The sequence below is a fragment of the Malaclemys terrapin genome, chromosome 3 (assembly GCF_027887155.1).
Source record: "Malaclemys terrapin pileata isolate rMalTer1 chromosome 3, rMalTer1.hap1, whole genome shotgun sequence".
NCBI classification, from domain to species: Eukaryota; Metazoa; Chordata; order Testudines; family Emydidae; genus Malaclemys; species Malaclemys terrapin.
The window spans coordinates 16048338-16072318 of NC_071507.1; the positions used below are offsets into that span (position 1 = coordinate 16048338).

At 46.2% G+C, this 23981-nt stretch overlaps 1 protein-coding gene across 1 annotated transcript; it reads left to right on the top strand.

Annotated features, from left to right (window-relative positions):
• The first annotated feature begins 8694 nt into the window (after positions 1 to 8694).
• On the top strand, positions 8695 to 19693 carry LGALSL (galectin like). Its single transcript, XM_054023479.1, has 5 exons — positions 8695 to 8888; positions 9572 to 9643; positions 9765 to 9853; positions 10279 to 10456; positions 13227 to 19693. Exons 1-5 carry the CDS (start codon positions 8856 to 8858, stop codon positions 13368 to 13370), a joined length of 516 nt encoding a protein of 171 aa, XP_053879454.1. The 5' UTR covers positions 8695 to 8855; the 3' UTR covers positions 13371 to 19693.
• Positions 19694 to 23981: the final 4288 nt, after the last annotated feature.

Here is a 23981-nt window from a genome sequence, read left to right on the forward strand (position 1 = left end):
AAGAATATAGCAGTAGGGATATATTACTGACTACCTGACCTGGATGGTGATAGTGACTGTGAAATGTTCAGGGAGTTTAGAGAGGCTATCAAAATAAAAAACTTTATAATAATGGGAGATTTCAACTATCCCCATATTGACTGGGTACAAGTCACCTCAGGACGGGATGCAGAGATAAAGTTTCTTGACACCTTAAATGACTCCTCCTTGGAGCAGCTGGTCCCAGAACCCAAAAGAGGAAAAGCAATTCTTGATTTAGTCCTAAGTGAAGCACAGGATCTGGTCCAAGAGGTGAATATAGCTGCACCACTTGGTAACAGTAACCATAATATAATTACATTTAACATCCCTGTGGTGGGGAAAATACCACAGCAGACCAACACTGTAGCATTTCATTTCAGAAAGGGGGACTACACAAAAAGGAGGAGGTTAGTTAAACAGAAATTAAAAGGTACGGTGCCAAAAGTGAAATCCCTGCAAGCTGCATGGAAAGTTTTTAAAGACACCATAACATAATAGAGGCTGAACTTAAATGTATACTCCAAATTAAAAAACATTGTAAGAGAACCAAAAAAGTGCTACTGTGGCTAAACAACAAAGTAAAAGCAGCAGTGAGAGGCAAAAAGGCGTCCTTTAAAAAGTAGACGTTAAATCCTAGTGAGGAAAATAGAAAGGAGCATAAACTCTGGCAAATGAAGTGTAAAAATATAATTAGAAAGGCCAAAAAAGAATTTGAAGAACAGCTAGCCAAACACTCAAAAAGTAATAGCAAAAAATTTATTAAGTATATCAGAAGCAGGAAGCCTGCTAAACAACCAGTAGGGCCACTGGATGATCGAGATGCTAAAGGAGCACTCAAGGACGATAAGGCCACTGTGGAGAAACAAAATGAATTCTTCGCATTCATCTTCACGGCTGAGGATGTGAGGGAGATTCCCACACCTGAGCCATTCCTTTTAGGTGACAAATCTGAGGAACTGTCCCAGACTGAGGCATCATTAGACGAGGTTTTGGAACAAATTGATAAACTAAACAGTAATAAGTCACCAGGACCAGATGGTATTCACCCAAGAGTTCTGAAGGAACTCAAATGTGAAATTGTAGAACTACTACTATAATTTAAATCAGCTTCTGTACCAAATGACTGGAGGATAGCTACTGTGACGCCATTTTTTAAAAAGGGCTCCAGAAAAATTACAGGCCGGTGAGCCTGACTTCAGTACCAGGCAAATTGGTTGAAACTATAGTAAAAAACAAAACTGTCAGACACATAGATGAACATAATTTGTTGGGGAAGAGTCAACATGGTTTTTGTAAAGGGAAATCATGCCTCACCAATCTACTAGAATTCTTTGAGGGGGTCAAGAAGCATGTGGACAAGCGGGATCCAGCGAATATATTGTACTTAGATTTTTAGAAAGCCTTCGACAAGGTCCCTCACCAAAGGCTCTTAAGAAAAGTAAGCTGTCATGGGATAAGAGGCCTCTCATGGATCGGTAACTGGTTAAAAGATAGGAAACAAAGAGTAGGAATAAATGGTCAGTTTTGTACTGGGACCAGTCCTATTCAACATACTTATAAATGATCTGGAAAAAGGGGTAAACAGCGAGGTGGCAAAATTTGCAGATGGTACAAAACTACTCAAGATAGTTAAGTCCCAGGCAGACTGTGAGGAGCTACAGAAGGATCTCACAAAACTGGGTGACTGGGCAACAAAATGGCAGATGAAATTCAATGTTGATAAATGCAATGTGATGCACATTGGAAAACATAATCCCAACTATACATATAAAACGATGGGGTCTAAATTAGCTGTTACCACTCAAGAAAGAGATCTTGGAATCATTGTGGATAGTTCTCTGAAAACATCCACTCAATGTGCAGAGGCAGTCAAAAATGTGAACAGAATGTTGGGAATCATTAAGAAAGGATAGATAATAAGACAGAAAATATCTATATAAATCCATGATGCACCCACATCTTGAATACTGCATGCAGATGTGGTCACCCCATCTCAAAAAAGATATATTGGAATTGGAAAAGGTTCAGAAAAGGCCAACAAAAATCATTAGGGATATGGAACGGCTTCCATATGAGGAGAGAGTAATAAAACTGGGACTTTTCATCTTGGAAAAGAGACGACTAAGGGGGAATATGACTGAGGTCTATAAAATCATGACTGGTGTGGAGAAAGTAAATAAGGAAGTGTTATTTACTCTCTCATAACACAAGAACTAGGAGTCACCAAATGAAATTAATAGGCAGCAGGTTTAAAACAAACAAAAGGAAGTATTTTTTCGTATTATGCACAGTTGGTTTGTGGAACTCTTTGCCAGAAGGTATTGTGAAGGCCAAGACTATAACAGGGTTCAAAAAGGAACTAGATAAATTCATGGAGGATAGGTCCATCAATGGCTATTAGCCAGGATGAGCAGGGATGATGTCCCTAGCCTCTGTTTGCCAGAAGCTGGGAATGGGTAACAGGGGATGGATTACTTGATTACCTGTTCTGTTCATTTCCTATGGGATAACTGGCATTGGCCACTGTCGGAAGACAGGATACTGGGCTAAATGGACCATTGGTCTGACCCAGTATGGCCATTCTTATGGTGCAGCCAGGATTATTATTTTCCCCAGCAATGGCCACCACATAGATGGAAAAGTTGGGACCCATATCCTCTAGGAAAAGCCAGTCTTGGCATGACATCCTGCATTATTCGAAGGCAAGACCAAAGACTCACCCCTACCAAACCCCTCTCACTTTTGGAAGTCTAGCACTGTTGCAATGCTAGAGCTATGGACTCCTTGCACATCCTGCGCACAAGAGCTGGGACTCTTCCCAATCTGTGCACAAAGAGAAAGGAAAGTACCTTTTACCCTTCCCCCAATTGGCACACCAGCACAGACAACCTATATTTACACAGAATTATAGACGGTCTGGCAAACCTCCATCAGGTAGCAGGTTCCAGCCCCCTAGGATTTACAATGGCTAAGTTACAAAGCTGGGGATGAAAAGCCAGGGACCCTGACAGATGTATAATGATACCGTGAGAGCCTAACTGTCATTCTTCTGAACTCGTTCACATGCGAAACAGTATAATAAGGTTTGGCTCCAGCCACAGTTTGCTTATACTTTCTCCTGTATCTGCTTACTCATTGCTCAGGCGTTCCAGGTTGTTACTAAATATGGACCCTAGTTCCTTTCCACCCTGAAACCAGGCGAAGCTTCCATGAAACCGACAAACACCTCACATCTTGACAGCAATTTCATAAAACCACGGTGGCAAGACCAGTCAGTCTATAAACCTGTAAATGAACACAGCCATGTCAGATGTAATGAGGTGAGAAATGCAGGGTAATTATGCCACACCAAAATTGTAATCATGCTGCATTCCTTTTCAGTGAAGGACAACTAAAAATGAGATACACCTGTTGAAATCCCCAAGGGGAGTAGCACTTGAGATGTGCCGGGTTTACAGGCTCCCGGCAATGGCCTTGTTGCCTGGGTGAAGGGATGCTAAATGTTCCTGAGTTTTGTTCCCACTTCCTGCCTGGCTTTCATGCCTACTGGTGAAGGAGGATTCAATACTCACTTCTCCGTGCAGTAGCTAGTTTGGGGCCACATACCGCTCACCTAGCCCCCGGTGTTGCAATCAGGTCTGCAAGGTCAGATCCTTGTGTCTGCGCAGAGCTTCACTGACTCTAGTGGGGCTGCACATAGGCACAAGGGTCTGTCCACACATATCTGCCAGGGTCCTTTTCCATAGAGGAGTTAATGGAACTGCTCATGTAAGGGGAGCAGCCTTGGCTCAGAGTTCTCTTTACTGAAGAACATCGGGAGCTCGATTGCAACGTCTACACCACAGCCCTGTGTAGAGGGGGAGCTACGATTCCAGAATGAGCGGCAGGGAGGTTATTTCTCAAGCAACCACGCTCGACTGTAGGACTTCTTTGCGTGGAAAAGAGATCACAAGCCTGGAGCATATAGCTCCTCTGCTGTGCCAGCTACAAGGACTGGTGTAGAGGATAAGGCTAAGCCAGAATCCTGCCTCCTCCCTGCTCCCTCTGGTGTCTTGCTCCCCAGAGGGAGGAACAGGGGTGAACCTTCCCCCAGCAGCGGAAGGGGGTGAGGTTTTTGTGTGGCTCCCTCATCTGGCACAGTCCCACGCTGGCCCTGTTGTAGCATGAAGCATGCCTTTCAAAGTTCGCATGGGCCACTGTGTAGGGGAGGAGAACAGAAAGCAAAAGGCACAGACTGTCGTGTCCTTTCCTTCCACCTAAAAACGTAAGGAATTTGCTCCTTCATTACCACCTCACAGTGCACGTTGTTTAAACCAAATCCTTCCAGGCCCAAGAGAACAAATGCGACATTTATACTAGCTTCTGTAAACAAGCCAAAACAAATGTAGCGCAAAGAAGCTAGAAGGGCCATGTTTTTATTATTTAATTATACAGCAATGAAAGATTTAGTTTAATTTTTTTTAAAGTTGTAATAATGACCACGTTCCTGCTAGAGCTGACCCCTTTCAACATTTGGCCTGAAGGATTTGCCTATATGATTTTAAGTCAGCTACTTCAAATCTTTTTTTAAAGGGTCTCCCTCTACAGGGGGCGGGGCTTCCTCTACACCGGGAGCAAGATGGAAGGGGGTGAAATATTTCACAGAAGAGCTTCTCATGCACAGTGTATTGCTGAATACGAGTCCGTGATCCGTTAAACAAAATTAAAACCCTCAGAGCAAATTCTGCTCTTAGTTAGACTGGTACAAACCCTAATGGAGTCAGTGTGGCTGCATCAGCATAACTGAAAGCACAGACTGGCGTCATAGATGGACTGACAAAACCATAAAACTACCTCCCACTTAGAAAATCCTCTTTGTGATTATCTTGTGATTATTCAAATGCACTAAACTTACCACAAAGCCAATAATTTTAAATATATGATGGCACCATGTTACTGAACTGTTTACGAGTTCAATTTCCTAACATGATTTGGGGAAAGTGTTTTTCCAAGCGGTGAATGCCCATAGCTGAACGAACCGGCCCAGATTTGCTCCCGCACTGAGATTTAGCCCATTATGACTTCCTGATTCTTTACCCCAATTTGTGCCCACTCGGGAAACCGTGAGTATGAAGTTCAGCAGTGCTGAGTGCCTGCTGTTGACTGCAGGCGCTAAGGATGTCTGAAAATCAAGCCCAAGATGCCTGAAACTGGGCATTCAGAAAGGAAAGCACCCCCAAATCATCAGCCATGATTGAAAATTTTGGTCCACTACTTTAATATTTTCACAACATTCGCTTGTTCCCAATAGACTCTTGATATCCTGATGTGAATGAAGATTTAGACAGAGTGAATATTATTATCCAGCCACTTTATTTCCTAGGTGCCTATCATTATGGTATCTAAAACCCAGATAATAGTACAACTACGCGCTCACTCAGCACTTTGCAAACTGCAACTAATTAATTTTAATAACACCTTTGTGAGGAGAGGGAGGTAAGTGCTATCAACCCAGTTTTACAGATTGGAAAGCTGAAGCATAGAGAAGTGAAGTGATTTGCCCAAGGCCACACAGCACAGCTAGAATCAGAAGTCAGGTCTCCTGACCCCAAGTCAGGCACTCTGAGACCATGATAATGGGAGTGGCATAAGAACCTGAATAGAACAGGAAAAAGTCCCATGCTCAGTCCGCTATACCACGCTGCTCATTATGGTCCCTGCAGAAATCACATTCATCTGTCCACATTCATGTCACCAAATCCTAGCAGCGGGGGCGGGGGGCTCTTTAAATCCCAGTAGAACACTGAGCTCATGAATAATTCAGTTACCACATTGTCACAAATAGAAAATCAATCATTCTATGATAAATATAGTGAATTGTAATAGTCAGAAGGCACTAAGAGCTGTGATTTCCTTAGTCAGAGGTGGCTTTGTAATTCTCTCATTCACACGGGTGCAGCATCATTAAGGTCTCCTTGACTTCAGCAGATTTGTACTAGTGTAACTGAGAGCAGAATGGGTTCAAGAGATTTTATTTTGTGGAGCTAGAATTCCCTATTGCACCACCTTCTGTAAGCAAGAACTCTCCATGTGAGTAGGTGTTAGCCAGGTTTTGAGCCTCTGTAATGAGCAATAAACACCCTATTGATTCACTCACTTAGCTATGTCATTAGAATGTTTGTAGGGAAGAATTCAAAACACTTGATATATGACATGGGCAAGAGCCTCGTATATTACCTAATACCTTGTAGCATCAAATACATACTGAGAGCCTGATGCTGCAGATCTCATTACCATTCAATAAGAGTTTTGCCTCAGTAAGATCTGAAAGATCAGGCCCTTAATATATGAAATTACTTAAAGCCATGAACTGTAAAATGTAAATAAATGTAGCAATAGACATTTGTTTTTCAGGGATGTACCTTTACATAGGCACAGTGGATCTCAGAATAATTCTGAATCAAGTAGAAAAATACCACTCCCAAAAAATCAGTATAAAAGAAAATAAAAGTAAACAAAATAAACATAAATCTGTATCAGGAAAAGGCCTAATGTACTTACCTGTAGCAGTGTCAAAACCAGTTCCTGCTCCCACTAAAGTCAATGGCTTAAACTCTGACTTCCATGGAAGCAAGATTGGTGCCAAAAATGTGGGACAGTAAAAAAGGCAGGGAGGTGTCTGTCACCTCCATTACAATATCCCTCTCTGCAGAAACAGATATCTAGAGGTCCAGGGTTCTGCCCCTGGACAGGGAGTGGGACCATTAGCAGTGTCTGATGACTCCATGACCTCCTTTCTTTCCCCTCCCCAAGCACTCAATTGTGAAGGCAACAATTTAAAAATAAAATGAATCAAACTGTTCAAACAAAATGAACAGCTCAACTGCTCCTGATTTTCAGAAACCTCATCTTCAAATCCCCCTGCCCTGACACCTTGGGAGCTGATTCAGGGCCCAGCTCTAAGTACAAGCACTTGGGGTCTTGCTGTCTTCAAAGCTCTACAACCAGGCACAGAGCCTATCTCCTCCTTCGGCAGCATGAGCAGACAGAGACAGAACAGCTGGTCACACACCAGAACCTCTTCTGCTAGGGCAGGGGTGGGAAAACTACGGCCCGCGGGCCGGATCCGGCCCACTGGCCATTTTAATCCAGCCCTCAAGCTCCTACTGGGGAGCAGGGTCTGGGGTTTGCCCCGCTCCAGCGTTCAAGCCGGGCAGCAGGGTTGTGGGCCGCTCCGCGCGGCTCCCAGAAGCAACGGCATGTCCCCCTTCTGGCTCCTACGTGTAGGGGGGCAGCCAGGAGGCGCTGCTCCGCACATTGCCCCTGCCCCATGCGCTGCCCCTGCAGCTCCCATTGGCCGGGAACCGCAGCCAATGGGAGCTGCAAGGGCAGCACCTGCGGATGGGCAGCGCGCAGCAGAGCCACCTAGTTGCGCCTCTGCATAGGAGATGCCACTGCTTCCGGGAGCCGCTTGAGGTAAGCGCCGCCTGGAGTCTGCACCCCTGAGCTTCCCCCCGCAGCCCAATCCCTTACCCAAGCCCTAATCCCCCTCCCAGCCTCCAAACCCCTTGATCCCAGCCCGGAGCATCCTCCTGCACCCCAAACCCCTCATCCCCAGCCCCACCCCAGAGCCTGCACCCCCAGCCAGAGCCCTCACCCCGTCCTGCATCCCAACCCCCTCCCCCAGCCCTGAGCCCCCTCCTGACTTCCAAACCCCTCAGTCTCAGCCTGGAGCACGCTCCTACACCCCAAACCCCTCATCCCCACCCCAGAGTCTACACTCCCGCACCCCAATATCATGAGCATTCATGGCCCGCCATACAATTTCTATATCCAGATGTGGCCCTCGGGCCAAAAAGTTTGCCCACCCCTGTGCTAGGGGAACCAGAAAGGGGCCAACTCATGACTCGGTTCACCCTTCTCTGCAAGCTTGGGGTCTAGCAAATGTAAAGCCGGCTCTTGGAGTCCCTCTGGAGCAGAGAACTCTTGGCAGCGGGGAATATGATGGAAGCAGAGCTGTGGCTCCAGCAGGAAGGAGCAAAGATCTTAGGGGCGAGGACAGAAGCCACAACATCTGAATCCCAGCTGCCAAGATCCCAAAGCTTGAGGGGCATTTGGGTCTGGGCTTTTGATGTGGCCCCTTATAAACACAGGGGCTATTTGCAAACGTCTGGTCCAACCCCAGGCTGAGAGGTGGAGGGGGTTTAGATTCGGGGTCTTGGTTTGGGAGAAGCTCAGGGGACAAAGGAGATGTTTGGGGGCGGGGCCCAACATAATGCCCCCATCCCTGACCGCTGGAGCGTGTGAAATCCAGGCCCCTCTCTTCCCAAGGCGCTGAACCAAGCGCCCCTTCTCCATGGGACCCTCCTTCTAGGCAGGAGGCCTGTGAATCGCCGACCCCCGGAGCCTGGCGTTGGCTCTCAGCTGCTCGCCTCCCCTTCCCAACTAGCGGCGCTGCCGCCCGGCCCCCTCCTCGCCGCGTCCAAAGAGCTGCAAGTGGAACACGCTGCAACAACCTCGCCGAGTCCCCACCCGGCCCCTGCCCCGGGCTGCCCCACGGCCGGGGCAGGGCTTTATATGCCGCCTGCCTGGCGAGGCGGCGCAGCCTTCGCTGCTGCCACCTCCCCTGCTGCTGCCACCGCGGCGGCACCAGCCTGTCTGGGTGCACGCGAGCCGGCGGGCTTTGCAGGAGCGCCTGGCTCCGGGTCCAGCGCCGAGCCCCCGCCCCCTCGCCCGGCCGGGTCAGCTCCGGCTGCGCCCAGCCCAGCGCGTCCCGCTCCCTCCCCCTTCCCGCTCCAGCTGATCCAGCCCCGCACCGGCCGCCTGCGCCTTCACAACTGCACCGATTCAACAAGATGGCGGGATCCGTGGCGAAGAGGGACGCGCTGGTAAGTGGCCCGTTTCCTGCCTGTTGCCGGGGGGGGCACGGCCCTGCTCCGGGGGCCATGCAGCGCGCCCACCCCTGGGACTGAGCCGCTGGGCGTCTAGCGCCGCTCCGGGCACCGGCCGCCGCGTCTCCAGCATACCTGTTAGCGGCACCAGAGCCAGGGCTGGTGCCGCAACCCCCCCTCCCGTGAATCGGCCCGGCTGTCTGCGGCTTATGGGGGGGCTATGGTCAGGGAGGATGCGGTGGCTGGGCTGGAGTGCTGAATGGGGGGAGGCAACCCATCCCCTGCTGTGGCTCCCCCCCTCCCCCGCCAGGTGGAAGAGATTGGTGTGTCTGTGAATGCTCCTACATGCAGCTGGAGGTTGGTGGGGTCGGGGGACAGACTATGTGCATAGCTAAATATTGCCTGGGCTCGACGTCTGGCTTTTGAATTGGAGCCCGAGCGCTTCCTGGGAAGTTAAGAGAAGCCCCCTCGGAGAGCAGGAAACACCCTTTGTTTTGCAAAGGAGTTCGGATTATGGACCATCTCGAGGAGGTGACTTGAAATTAAATTGGCAAGCTGCAGAGAGACGTCCCCAAGCTGTTATTTGCTGCAGACCGTCCTAATCGCAGGCAGGCTCGGTAATAAATGCACAGAAGGAGCGGTGGTTTCTCTGTCTCAGCGTGTGTTCGTTTTGTCTTTAGAAAATAGAGGACGGGCATTTAAACAACTCCTTGGGATCCCCAGTGCAAGCAGATGTGTATTTTCCACGGCTGGTAAATGATTTTTGACTTGCTACCCCTCCCTTTCCTATAATTGTGCTTGTGGTCTGGATTTGGCCCAGTCTGGTTCCAGCTTGAGGGTTCCTCCCTCTGATTCCCTGCTGTTCTTTTCCAGATTGTCCCATTTTGTGGACACATCAAAGGAGGAATGAGGCCAGGAAAGAAGATCTTAGTTATGGGCATGGTGGATCTCAATCCCGAGAGGTAATAACACAGAGGCAGAGCTTGCTTCTGGTTGGCAGGGCTGCTCCAGTCCTGTCTGCATTTTCCCAATGAAGCGCTCCAAGAAAGTACTACGTTCCCATGACAAGAATTTGCCCGAAAACATGCATCATTTCTGAAGACAGCTATTTTTATCAGAGATTATAGAGTGCTGATTTCTCCTTTGACCCATAGAGGGGGCATTTCTTAAAAGGATCGTTGTTTCCCAACATTTTAAAGGAGGACACAATTTAATATAAGAGCAGAGTGTATATTGTGTCTTGGTCCCTTTCTCAACTTTGGGGACTAGCAGTTTCCCTTACCAGTTCAGATTTGCTTGTTGAATAAGCTTAGAAATCAGGCGTGCTGCATTTTGGATTTGTTTGCTTCTTTCTTGCCAAGTGAGAGCAGTTTTATTCCTATTTCAGCTTTGACATCAGTCTAACATGTGGGGAATCAGAAGATCCTCCTGCGGATGTAGCCATTGAACTGAAAGCTGTATTTACAGACAAACAGTTCCTCAGAAACGCTTGTGTATCTGGCGAATGGGGCGAAGAACAATCATCAATTCCTTACTTTCCATTTATTCCAGACCAGCCATTTAGGGTGAGTACCACCAGCAGAAGAATATACATCATATTTGACAAGGTGTTACTTGATGTGATAGTGCAACACATTTTTGTGTGCATGTTCAGAAATCACATTAAGGTACAAGAATTTCTTCTGTTGCGGTAACAACTAAGAGACCTAAAGGCATTAAAGTATTGATCAGCAGTTGTGTGTATTCATGCATATGCTCATATTTGCAGCTCTAGAATATTTTCCCATATAGGCTATAAAATCATAGTGGACATACTGTTTGTAATTTTTATAGTTAAAGAGGGCTTTATTCAGCCTTGGTGTAACTGTTTGTTTGTTCCCAGTGGAGTTACTCCAGGGTTGATTTTGGCCCATTGTGTTAATAGATTTAAAATATATATATATATATATATATATATATATATATATATATAATCTCATTAGTAATTCTGTACCCTGGAGTTAAACAAATCTTATACAATGTAAAGATGTAGCAGTTTGAAACTGATATCTAAGGAACAATCTTGCACTGGCAAGGAGATGGACTGGATTGACCTCATACTTTCCCATCTCTAATTTTTATGATTATATGAAGACATCTTCGCTAATCATAGCCAACAAAGGGTGCCTCTGCACAGGGCCTTGCTCTCAGCAACCTCAAAGTGCACGGAGGAGAAAGGCAGGCAGGCTGCTTTCTCCATGCAGCTAACCCAGAAAAAGCCTCCCCCTCTCCCTAGTAATAAAGCCTATCTGACCCCCATAACAAATCCTTCTAAACCATCCTGCCCCAAGATAATCCTCCTCCAATCCCAAAAGCTAACAGTCTTCCACACAGGGTAGGCTGTGGAAGCATGCTTCAGGCACTGCCTGTCTGATTTTGCACAAGGCCCCAGAAAGCCTGAGGGTGTGTTGTTTACTCCTGTTAACCTTTAAAAATCATGATTAGACCATATCTCGAGGATCTCCAGGGATCTGTGATGGCCAGGATCACATGGACCCACTCTGTGCCCCCAGCAACCTCACATCCCTGCTTCCTGGCAATACGGCTCTGAGGGAGCTTCGTTACCAGTGACTCCCTCTGACTGCAGCTAGATTAGGGATTCCCTTAAATGTGAGTAGTCACCATGGACAATGCTGTGCAGAACAGATGATACAGCACTAGGCTACATCACATTTTCAAGGTGTCTCCATAGGGCAGTAGGGGGAGATGATGTGCATCCTTCCCTGACCCCAGGCATACCCAGTGTGGTACCATCCTAGGGTGACCAGACGTCCCAATTTTATCGGGACGGTCCCGATATTTGCTTCTTTGTCCCGCGTCGGGACATTAGTCGGGACACTGGACAAAAAAGAAATTTTGCCCTCCGCTCTGGCACTCGCGCCCCCCCCTCCCCAGCTCTTCCCTCTCCTTCCTCCATTGGCTCCCTCCCCAAATCCCCGCCCTGGCCCCGCCTCTTCCCCAACCACGCATTCCTCCTCCCTCCCAGGCTTGCAGCATGGCTGCACAAGCCTGGAGGGAGGGGGTGGCGACGGTGCCTGGATCCTGGAGCTGGTGAGTCAGCTCCAGCACCCGGGCACTGGGCAGGCAAAGGGGGGCTGACAAGGGAGGGAGACGGGGGGCTCAGCTGTGAGCACCCCCGCCGCACCAGAGGGCTTCTGCCCGGGCTGCTGCACCCGGGGCCGGGAGCGCAGCCTGGAGGCTGCTGCAGCCTGCAGGGCAGCACAGTGCGTCCGGTCGGGGGCAGCGCGGAGCGGGTAGGGGCTGGGTGGGCGGTGTGGGGGCGTGGGCCGAATCCCTGCTGCTGCTGGGGAGCCCCACGCCTCTTCCTCCTGCTCGCGGCTGCAGCTCCTTCCCAGTGGGACGCGCCCCCCGGCCTGCCCCGCGCACATGCGGCGCGCGTCCAGCTGCTCCTTCCTGGGGGAGGGAGACTAGGCGCGGGGGACACGCGCCGCATGTGCACGGGGCAGCGGGAGGCATGTCCCGCCGGGAAGGAGCCACAGCCGCGAGCGGGAGGGAGAGGCGCGGGGCTCCCTGGCAGCAGCGGGGATTCGGCCCCTGCCGCCCACCCGGCTCCTGCCCGCTCTGCGCTGCCCCCGCCCGGACCCACTGCGCCCCACATATGCCCGTGGCGGGCCAGGGGGCGGGAGGCTCCGCGGGAAGGGCAGCGCATGGGGCCTGCTAATGCCCAAGGCCCCTTTAAAACTTTTTTTTGCTCCGCCCCCATCCCGATATTTTATACTAATAATCTGGTCACCCTATACCATCCTCCTCTACCTGCTCCAGCTTAACCAGTCCCTAATTTCTTCCCCTGTCATGAATTTCAACACCCAGAGAGTCCTTTGAAGGGAGGGGCAGTGCTGTGGAAGCAACTACCCTTCTTATTCTGCACAGGAGGGAGTAGAAATCCACACGTGACCTTGGAGGCATGATCTATCCCTCTGTAATTACATGTTACTTAGCATATGGGCCTGTTTTTGCCATTATTCCAAACTGGGAACTCCCATTGACCTCAGTGGAACTTTTGTGTGCAGAACGATAGGACAGGGATCCAATATGCTTCTGACTCTACAAGTGTACATCTAGAGTAACCTCAAGGATCTCTGTGAAGTAACTCCAGATCTATGAGAGTAATGGAAGGCAGAATTTGGCCACGATGCCCTCACTGGTACATGGTACTTCAATAATAAAATGGCCAACAGTTATCATGTAAAGAATAATTGAGTGACATTTGTGCCCTGGGAAATGAAGCATTCCAGTTACACTGTGAACCTGGCTCATCATTTTTCTTTTTTACAGGTTGAAATACTTTGTGAGCACCCACGTTTTAGAGTATTTGTGGATGGACATCAGCTTTTTGATTTTTACCATCGTATTGAAACACTGTCAGCAATTGACACAATAAAGATAAATGGAGATCTTCGTCTTACTAAACTCGGCTGACCTAGTGAAAACTGTAGATTCCAAACTGGCTCAGGTGCCATCTTCTATCTGGAAGATCAGTGACCGCTGCGTTTGGACACAACTATCATAGGCAAGCTTCACTGTTTCTTTCCTGTGTGCAGTAAAGAATATGTTGATAAATTGAACTGATATTTATCCTACTGAAGAAAGTTGTTGATTTATAGACACTGAGCCATTTTTCTTCAAACAGACTAGCCCCTCCATGCAGGATAATCAAATTAGAATGGATTCAGAAAGATTTACAGTCTTGTCATAAGTTGCAGCAGCTATTAACCTTCTCAGAGAAAGGCAATTTCTGAAACAAGTGCTAAAGCCAGCTATTGATCAGCGATTAAACAAAAACATTTATTTGCCAATAGTTTCTGCACTGAAGTGGATTAGTGTAGCACAGCACAGGGCCAAATGCTGACATCCTTATCCAGGGCCTGATCCTGTCTCCATTTTAATCAATGGCAAAACTCCCATTGACTTCAGTGGGTCATGACTCATGATCAAACACTTTGTCCTTCAGTTGAGCACAATTCTCATTGATTTCTATGAGTTTTGCTGAAGAAAGGGGAGAGCCTCAGCTGATGTTAATCAGCATAGTTCCATTAACTTCAGTGGAATTAGGCTGATTTATGCCAGCGGAAGATTTGGCCCACGAACTGTGCAAAAACTGAGTAAGGGCTTCAGGATTTGGCTTGTATATTTTAGTCAGGGTATTTGTATAGAATGTAGATTGTTACAAGTTTTTGCACAATGGAACATTAATACAGTTTTTGACGCTTACCTGTAGTTTATTTATTTATACTCATCTCTGTATGTATTCTTAGTAAAACTGAACGATTTTACTGACAATTAAGACCAACAAAGTATAAGTATTTTGAATGTACAAATGTCTTAGATTCTTTGGGTAAACTTGACATATCATTATTGAAGCACTACAGGTGTCTTGCTGAACGATCGGTTACGTTCTAGACCCAGAAAGGTAGGGGGTCTGACCGTGTATTCACTATAGACTGTTTTTCAGGACTTTATAACTTTGCTGTAAATGTTAAGTCTGAGCTAAAGCGATTTTAAAAAAAAATCTTATAGAGAAGGTTTGTAGGTTTAGTTGTGCTTTTTGAAACTTAGCCTGCAGAATTTAATTCTGTTCTCGTCAGTTCATTATGGGCACTAGCCTTTTGGGGGTAAGTGGGAAATTCTCTGCTCTCATAGAAGGGCAGAATTTGGTCTTTGGTATTAAAATTTAAAATAGTGTGTGGACAGCCAAGTTATTAGCACTTGAAAATCAGCCACTGCACATGAATAACTTTTCCAAAGCTTTTTAAATAATAGGTATAGCTCTCTAAACACTGTAACTGCTCTACACTATGAATGAACACAGTAACTTTTCATAGTTTCTTTAGGACTTCATACACTCTTCCTTGGATGTACACAATGGACTACAACAAGTCTTTTTGAGATATTCTAGTCCGTGAAATAAACATTTATTTAGACAATTTATAAAAATGTATTATAGGGACTTTTTAAGACCTGTATTTTGAAGCCTTTTTTTGTAGCACAACAAAAAAAAAAAAAAAAAAAAAGGAAGAATAATCTCTGAACTATGTTAAATGTATGAAAAAGATGTGGTTTAAGCCAACCAAAACTGAAACATCCAGAGTTAAGGATAGAACACCAATTGTCAGTCATTTTGCCCTCACTTTGAGCTAATCTGGCCCTGAATCAGGAAGCCTTAGACAGTGAGCTAAAATTCCAGCTATGGCCCTGATCCAAAGCTTATTAAAATCAGTGGGAGTCCTTCTGTTGACTTCAGTGGCCTTTGGATGAGGCTCCAGATGAGCTAAAAACGTAGAGGCCTGATTCGTATCTCACTTACTTTTAATTTACATTAGTGTAACTCGATTAAAGTCTGTGGAGTTTTGCTGATGCAAGTGAGATCAGGATTGGGCCCCTAGCCATACAGTGCAAATTAAAGATGAAGTTTTAGCCTTATCTTTGAATTTCTGTGATTTCTCCCCTCCCCATCCCCCCCGTCCCCCATTTAAACCAGAGCCTAAATGTTATTTTCAGGTGATTTTTCTGGTGTGTGACTTTATATGTAAATTGGACTCTGTTTGTACCGCAGGTTGATTCTTGATATGAAATGTTCCTGTCTTGCTTTGTTTTTATCAATTTTACATGATACATAAGTAATGAAATGACTGTGTCATTTTCAAATGTGTTAAGAATGCTGGCCGTGTTTCAATACAAAAATATATTCTTAAAAATAAAATCTTAGGAAAAGAAGCTTTTACATGAAACCTCTGGGTTATTCTCCAGCTTTGAAACAGTTTACAGTTGCCAGGCAGATGCAGGTAGAAGATGAATTATGTTTAGGAAGATACATTAGTAGCCAACTGGTCCAGCATTTTCTCAATCTTGAACATTTAGGGGCAGGCTCTTGGGTGTGGTGCTACTTCTTTGTGCCATATCACCAGCAGAATCCAGTCATAATGCTCATGTAACTGGCCCAAGAAGGCTATCGCCAAAGAAAGAACAATCCTCTGAGAGCACAGAGCCAGTGTAGGTGCTCTTATGCCACTTCCTGTCCCCCCTGTTTGTATAGCTGGGGGCAAGAGGCTTGGCTGGGCTATCACTCTGCTAAGCTGATCTCTGACTGCATTTTCTGCCCCTTGGGACTGTTTGCCGCTGGTATAAGTTTTATAGCAGTCCCCAGATTGCTGCAACCCAGCACTAGCCCTGTACAGACCAGCAGCAGGACCAGAGTGTGCAAAGGTGAACTTTAAGCACATGTCCCTGACAGGTGCTCTGTGTGGATCAGCAGACCCCATGATGTGGCCCATCCAATTCTCCCACCCTTATATGGCTCTTAATCCTATACCAGTCCTTATAAGCTACTGTTTTATGGCTCTCCACTGCATTCAAGTCGCTCTTTACAACACATAATACTTGTCTGTCCCACGAAAAGGCTTATAGGGCCTGATTCCAGTCTTGCCTAGTATAATTCCATTGACTTCAATGGCTAGCCTCCTGATTTACCCTGGTATGAGTTTAGAAGCAGGCCCAGAGAGAGGGAAGATCATAAACACATTTATAGTATGTTTGGACTTAGCTTAACATAAAGATCTGCAGCCTTGGATGCAGAGGAAACCTGCAGAAAGTCCTGGTTACAGCTTCCATGCCCATTCATCTCTTCAGTAGATTCTTGGAAGCCTTTTCATTTTTTGCCATTGAGCAGTTCCAGGCTATAAAGAATCAAGATAGCATGTAAGTAAGGGCCAGATTCTGATTTCCTGGACACTGGCTTTATACCAGCTAACTCCGTTGAGGAGCAACTCTTAACTAATTGATGTGTGGTATAAGTCCGACAAGAATCAGGCCCTCCATGTTTCTATTCAGTAAGCTTTAGAACCCAACCCATCACCAGGCCCTTATGTGATTGGATAGGAAAATGCAGAGTATTAATCAGAGATAGGATTATGCTGCAAAGCTTGGGTCTGGATTCAAGTTTCCCTGGAATTTGGGGAGTATTCAGCTCTGGGAGTTTTGTTTAACCCTACCTTTAGTATTAGTCCATTGATGTGCTGGATGATCTCGCATGCAGCCTCTGTGGGTCTGACCCTCAAAAAGACTCAGCACCTCCTAATGGGAAGTTTTCCAAAGAGTTCCACTGCCAGCAGCTTGTATTGTTCTCAATAGGAGCTCTTGGGTGCTGAGCTGACCCACTTGGGGTGAGCAGGTTAATAATCTACTAGAGAAACATTTTGCTGTAAGATATTTTGTAAATTTCCGCCTAGTGCCATCAGTTATGATGAGAGGTACCTAATGTTGAATGAATAAAGCCCCATGTGATTAAATACCAATAGGAGTAGATGCTATCCTCTTAACTAGTATAGCTTTAAAATCCACACTGTTATGTTTGGAATTGGCAGTGATAAAACACAACCTGATTTCATTACTGTTTTTTAAATCCAAGAATGTTGCCTACTCAGAAACAGCCTTGAAATACTTCAGCATTATGTAGAGATAGTGTTTCTCTGAAAATACTTCACGGAAATGCTTTTTCTTGGCTAAGCCGGGTAAAATGTTATAGTATGTCTTCTTGTGTTTCTATGTCACAGTTAAAGATATTTGCACTAAACTAGAAGAACATTTTGTACTAAATAGTCTCACGTTGTGTAGGTGAACCTCCAAATTATGTGTGAGATGTTGAATTGCCTCTCGTTTCCATGATCCGCTTGTAAAAAATATGCCGTGTTACTAAACCAATTCAGTGTAAAGTCTGCTTGAAGCAAACATCTTACTTGAGGGCCGTTTTGAACATACGGCGTGTGACATGAGTGAGCGCCTGATTCACCATTCCGCTATGCAAGTTTGAGGCTATTGTAACGCCACTGAGATCAGCGAAGCTGGTGCAACCGAATGGAGAGGCAGGCCCAGAGATTTTGGTGATTACCCTTCGTATGTAGGAGCGGGGTTGAGATTTCATCTTCCATTATTTAAAATTGTGCGCAAGGAGGAAATGAGAACCATGGAGCCATGATACTGGCTTTCTAATGGCACAGTGGTAGCACACTGTTGAAATGCTAATTGAGTGTGAGCTCAAAGGCAGAGTTCAAGTTCTGTCCCACAGCCCACCAAAGCATACAAGAGTGAGTGAAGGTATGTTTGCCACATGCTGTAAGTCCTACATCTCCCCCATGTCCAAATGTCCCTGAGACTAGTTTTGGAATTTAAGTTTGGAAGACCTGACCTTACTTAAATTCCTAGTTTCCTTGTTTGAAACGGGGACTGAGAGTAAATAAGAAGATAACTTAGGGGAAAAAAACATGGTAGCTATTCTATTGCAGTAGTCTGTAATGCTGACAATCATATGGTACATCTGACATGGACCTGTAGCTGCTCCCTGCATGGGCCTTCCATTAAAATCCATGGAAACGCCACATGCCAAATGGATCCAGGAGCAGACCCATAGTGCACCGTACCTTGATCACTTAGGTCAGTGACACTGACTTTTCTATATAGAGAACTGCAGCACCATGGGGCCTGAGTCTGCTCTCATCTATGTGGAAATCAAGAGGAACTTTCCTGAAATCAATGGTATTTCACCAGTGTAAGTGACATCAGAATCAGGCTGATGGTGACTACAGGCCAAATTCTGACCTTGGATACCTGTGCTCAGCTCCTTAAAATATATGAACTAGATCCTCAGCTGGTATATGTAAGCATGACTTCAATGGAGCTTCACCAATTATACCAGCTGAGGATTTGACCCTATAGGTCGATTTGACCCTATAGGTCAATTTGCATACACACGTCCCAAGGCAGAATCTAGGTATCCCCTCCCCCGCCGCTTTTTGAAGAGTGCAAACAAATATTTCAAACTCTAATTTCTTAAGCTAAACTGAACTCTAGCAATGGATTCCCTGCTTTTTGCAGAAAAAGTAAAGATTACTCCTTGGTGAGAGGTGCATATTTTTCTGTTTGGTTAAACTGTTTTTCAGGGATGTGTTTGAAAATTGAGCGGTGTAGCTTGTGTAATGTGTTAAAGGAAAAGGTCCAGCTTCTGATCTCAGCTACACAATTAATTAGAAAAGTTGTATCTGCGTTCATAACTGGGGCCAACCCAAATGGAAAAAAAAAATTAGCTGTAGACACTTTGTCTTGCTTTGATACACCCTCTCAGCTCCTCCCAGCAACCAGTGTGATTTGTATGAAAAATACAATTAGTATAACTAGGGATTGCCTGCTGTATGATAATCAGAACTGTGTGCAACATCAAAATAAAGACGCCCACGTTACTACACATCTTCCCTAGTTTCTGTTGCTAGACCTATTGGATCTGTCTGTTAGCACAGAGCTGTATCACCCTCCTTTTGAAGTCAATGACAAAATTCTCTTTGACTTCAGTGGGAGTAGGTCTATAGGAATGAGGATATTTCTATCTTCTACACCACAGTCCTATTATTCTGACCTGAAACGTACAAAGTTTGAGCATCAGTTTATAAGTATATTTTATTCTTCTAAATTTACTTTGAAATATGAGTAGGGGAATATTTCTTGCCTGCAGTATGTATTCGAACAGAACCATTAGAAAGCACAGCCTTTCCGTTCTGCAGTAATACTGGTTTGGAGGTGAGCGCAGTGGAAAGCTTCACGTAAGTTACATTCTGATTTTAAAAAGAGGTTTGCATGAGATGATCTGGCAATAATAATATGTATTGTTCACCACAAATCTATTTTTATGTGTTGTGCCAATTTGATAATGAACTTTTAATAAGAATAAAACATGAAACTGTTAATTAGTGGTGTCATTTACGTGGATGGTTTATTCGAAGTACACAGCCTCTTTATTTCTTTCAAATGTCATCCTCTAAACATTTTCTAGATTCTTCCCCTAATAAAACAGCAGTGTGGGTTTTTGAAATGAGACTTGCTGCAGATGCAGCTTTGATAGCTGCTTGGGTGAAAAGACTTTTCGGTTCAAATGCACCATCCTGGACAGTCAGGTAACATTCTTAAGGGTGAATCCCATTTGCCTTACTCATGCAAAATTCCCATTGACATCGAGCAATGTAAGATGAGCACGACTCAGCTCTTAATGCCAGGACAGCAGGTTTTCTATATGGATGTTTGGCTGTAAGATTTAGGGACCTGAGTCTGTAAAGCATCACCCAAATGAGCAGTCCTTACTCACGCATGTAGTCCTGTGGACTTCAGTGGGAATACATTCATGCATAAGGATTACTGTTGTGAGTGAAGCCTGCAGGATCGAGCCCTGGGTCTATGCCAGAAAAGTAACACTACACTATTGCAGCTTTTGACATGAATGATGCTGATTAAAAGCTTGTTTCAGTGCCCATTGAACTCCATTAGGCATCTTCATATTGACCTAAATGGGCCCAGTTCAGGCCTGAAGGCAGTGATGAACTGCCAAAATGTTAATAACCGGTTCCCTACCGACGACCCGGTAGGGAACTGGGTATTAAGCGCCGCCCGGTGAGTATAAGCCTGAGACCCCCCACCCTAACTGCCCCCCACCGCCCCACCCCCTACCCAACTCGCCCTGCTCCCTGTCCCCAGACTGCCCCTACCCCATCCACCACCACCCCGACAGACCCACAGAACTCCCATGCCTACCCACCCCCCCCATTCTCTGTCCCCTGACCGCCCCCCCCGAACTTCCGCCCCCTCCAACCACTCCCTGCCCCTTATCCAACTCCTTGCCCCGGCCCAGCCCCCTTACCATGCTACTCTGGGCAGTGGTTATGGATGCCGCGCGGCCCGCTGGAGCTCGTAGCCCCACCTCCTTACCATGCTGCTCAAAGCGGCAGGAGCTGCAGAGCTGCCCAGGAGCGGTCCAGAGCGCTGGCGCTGGGCTCTGCGAGGGGGGTAAGGCGGAGGAGGGGCCGGGGGAGCCTCCCCAGCTGGGAGCTCAGGTGGGCCGGAGTTTGCCCACCCTTTAACAACCGGTTCTAAACCGGCTTCTAAATGTAACAACCAGTTCATGCGAACCAGCTCACCACTGCCCGAAGGTCTCATACTGTTACTATTAAAGTTATTGTCAAAACTCCAGTTGACTTCAAGGGGAGAAGGATTGGGCCCTATAGCAAACTGTGTGTTGTAAAAGGTAGAAATGGGTCCAAGTCAAAACCCCAAATCCAAACAGCATTGAATAGCTGGGGAAGTTGCATTCAAACGTAGCCATTGTAACCCTTTTCCAATAAAACGTTACATTTTGGCATGGAAAGGAGGTTTTGGAACTGGGGGATGATTTGCTTCTCCTGACCTTTTTGGAGCTGTGGACCAATTTCACACCTGGCATAAGTCATTGCCATCAAAGGGGTTACCGGCTTGCACCCACTTTGACGCTGGCCCTATCTTTTCCCCACTGTTCTAAACTGAATGTGTATAGTAAGAAATCCCAGCAAGCCATGTGAAAGGGGCACTGGCAAATAGTCTTGGTGCGCAAATTAGCTTTTGTTAAAAATAAATAAGTTTCTCTCACATATGGTGGCCTGACATTTCGTACTGCGCTGAATTATTCTACCGCTGGGGCCCGAAGCTAATGGGAATCTCTCCCTTGACTGATGGGCTTTGGATCTGGCCTTAAATGCTAAGGCTCACGATGTGGATCAAGTGCACTTCCTGAGTAAATTAGCTGTGTGCTGGCAGGGGAGGGAAAGTAGCCCTTTCAGAGTGCAGAGCAGTAGCAGACTGTAGACTTAGGGTTTCATTAGCCCCTGGGGCTGCTGCACCCATATTTGTAAGACAGGGAGGGGGTGGCAAAGTTGGCTGGTAGATCTGCATAGGTGTGGGTTCACCTTTCCTTTCCCCAGCCCTGTCAGGACACAGAGAGCCCCTGCAGATTGCTAGTTCATAGGCGGTACAAACCTCCTGAGCCATCTCTATATAGCCACCGTCCTCACACCAGTACAGTGGAACTATAGTAGCTCTGGTGTATTAAGGGCCCTCAGCACTTGAAGAGAGGGGAGCAAGAATTTCACTAGATGAAAACTGGCCATATTATATCCATCTTGTATGACTGTAAACCACAGTGCTCTTTAGCATATGTTTTAAATGCTGCCCCTGAGAGCTGGATTTTGCATTTAGCTCTCTGATTTAATTGAAAGGTATATCAAATTATATGTAGCCAACCAGTTCCTGTGCATTGATTATTCCAGCAAAAGTACAGAATAAATTACACTTAAGAAATTTGTTCCTGATCAGTTTGTATTATACAAATAGGTGGAGTATAGACGCTAAACCTCCCACTTCAGGCACAGACATTTTACAGATGTGTATCTGTCTTAGCACACTATTTGGAGAATGCCAATATCTTGGCACAGCAAAAACATTATACAAAGACTGCCGTCAGCCCCCAACTGATACCACAGCAGTGAGTGTGATATAAGTGCCCGGAGGGGGAGATTTTCAAAAAGTAGGAATGGGAATTAGATGTCTAACTTCCGATGATTCTCGATGATAGTTGGGTGTCTAACTCCCACTTCAGTCTTGGAAAGTCTCCTGTCTCGATCTAGAGCAGTGGTTCTCAACCTTTCCAGACTACTGTACCCCTTTCAGGAATCTGATTTGTGTTGCATACCCCAAGTTTCACTTCACTTAAAAATTCGGGCTTCGGCTTTAGTCACGCGTGGCAGGGCTCAGACTTCGGCTTTCTGTCCTGGGCCCCAACAAGTCTAACGCTGGCCCTGGTGAACCCCATGAAAACAAACTCACCCACAGTTTGAGAACCACCGATATATAGAGCAATATAAACAAGTCTTGATATGAAATTTGAGTTTGTACTGACTTCACTAGTGCTTTTCATGTCACCTGTTGTAAAACTAGGCAAATATGTAGATGGGTTGATGTACCTACTGGAAGATCTATGGCGTCCCCCCAGGGATACATGTACCCCTGGTTGAGAACCACTGATCTAGAGAATTGATTGTGTTATTCCACGCTTTGGTGGAGTGCATCTGAAGCCCATTCATGTGGAGGGATTTACATGCAGAAATACCATTCATTCAGCTACTTACTGCAAGTACAGCGGCAGGTATTTTTTAAAGTATGAAATCTGTTCACTGCTCATCTAAATCTGGCTCTGAAATTTCACGTACACATCCTCAGAAGGGTTAGACATTTTTCTCTTATGCAGGGATTTAGGTAGGAGGCAGGGGTTCAATTCCCAGACAGGGCTTGTCAGCACAGGCAGGGAATGCTATGGAGGCAGCCACCCCAGGCTCTGAGTAGGAGGGGGTACCTCAACCAATGCCCCTGCAGCCAACTAAAGACCCTGAGGAGGAGGTGTGTTGCAGCAACAATCCTTCTGGCCAATTAAAGACCCTGTGTTGAGGTGACAAAAAGAATCTCCAGCCTGTTCCCTGGGCTGAGCAATGGTGATTTTGAAATAGAGCAGCAGTAAAGGTTTGGGACGTCTCAGGATTTTGAATATGGCATGAAGGAATTGGCTTGCCCCAGTAGAATGAAGGCTGGGTTAATTAAAGGAAACTTTCCGTGAGGCTAAATAGTATCGCCTTTTGGTTGCAGCAATTCAAGTGGAACAGAGAGGTCTTCAGTACTAGAGGATAATGTATCAATGACATAGGGCCATACCCTGCTTGGTTCCCTCCTCTTGCGCACAGTATCCAAAAGGCAGTACAACAGAAGTGGTTCTGCTGTACTGAAAGTGGGTGTGTGGGCCAAGATTAGCCCCTGTTGGGTGATCCACACCCCCTGTGTACCAGGGAAACAATGTTTTGCAGGGACCTGGTCAGAGTTATTGTACAGGGGATTTCAGAGACATGCCCAGCAGCTCTGTGACTACATGGATCCATTGGCCAAAAGTCACTATGTATGGGGCGCAACCAGTGCCCACGGTATTATAATCCATGACGAGTTTAGTAGCAGCTACAAAGCTGCTGCATGGTTGATTCATAGCCTGGGATAGAGGATTCTCTCTCCCCCCGAGAAACTTCCCATTTACTCAGCCTTTATGCATCATGAACCATATTCAAAGTCCACAGACTGGAGCCCATTAGGGTATTTCACCCATAGTAAAAAAGGAATTTTTAAAAAAGCCAACAGGTTCATTTCTTA

Bases quoted from the DNA above. Each gene is read 5' to 3' on its own strand.
- LGALSL (XM_054023479.1), top strand. From the start codon at position 8,856: ATGGCGGGATCCGTGGCGAAGAGGGACGCGCTG. The intron at 8,889-9,571 runs GTAAGTGGCCCG...TTTTGTCTTTAG, and splicing joins TGGCGAAGAGGGACGCGCTG to AAAATAGAGGACGGGCATTT. The intron at 9,854-10,278 runs GTAATAACACAG...TTCCTATTTCAG, and splicing joins GTGGATCTCAATCCCGAGAG to CTTTGACATCAGTCTAACAT.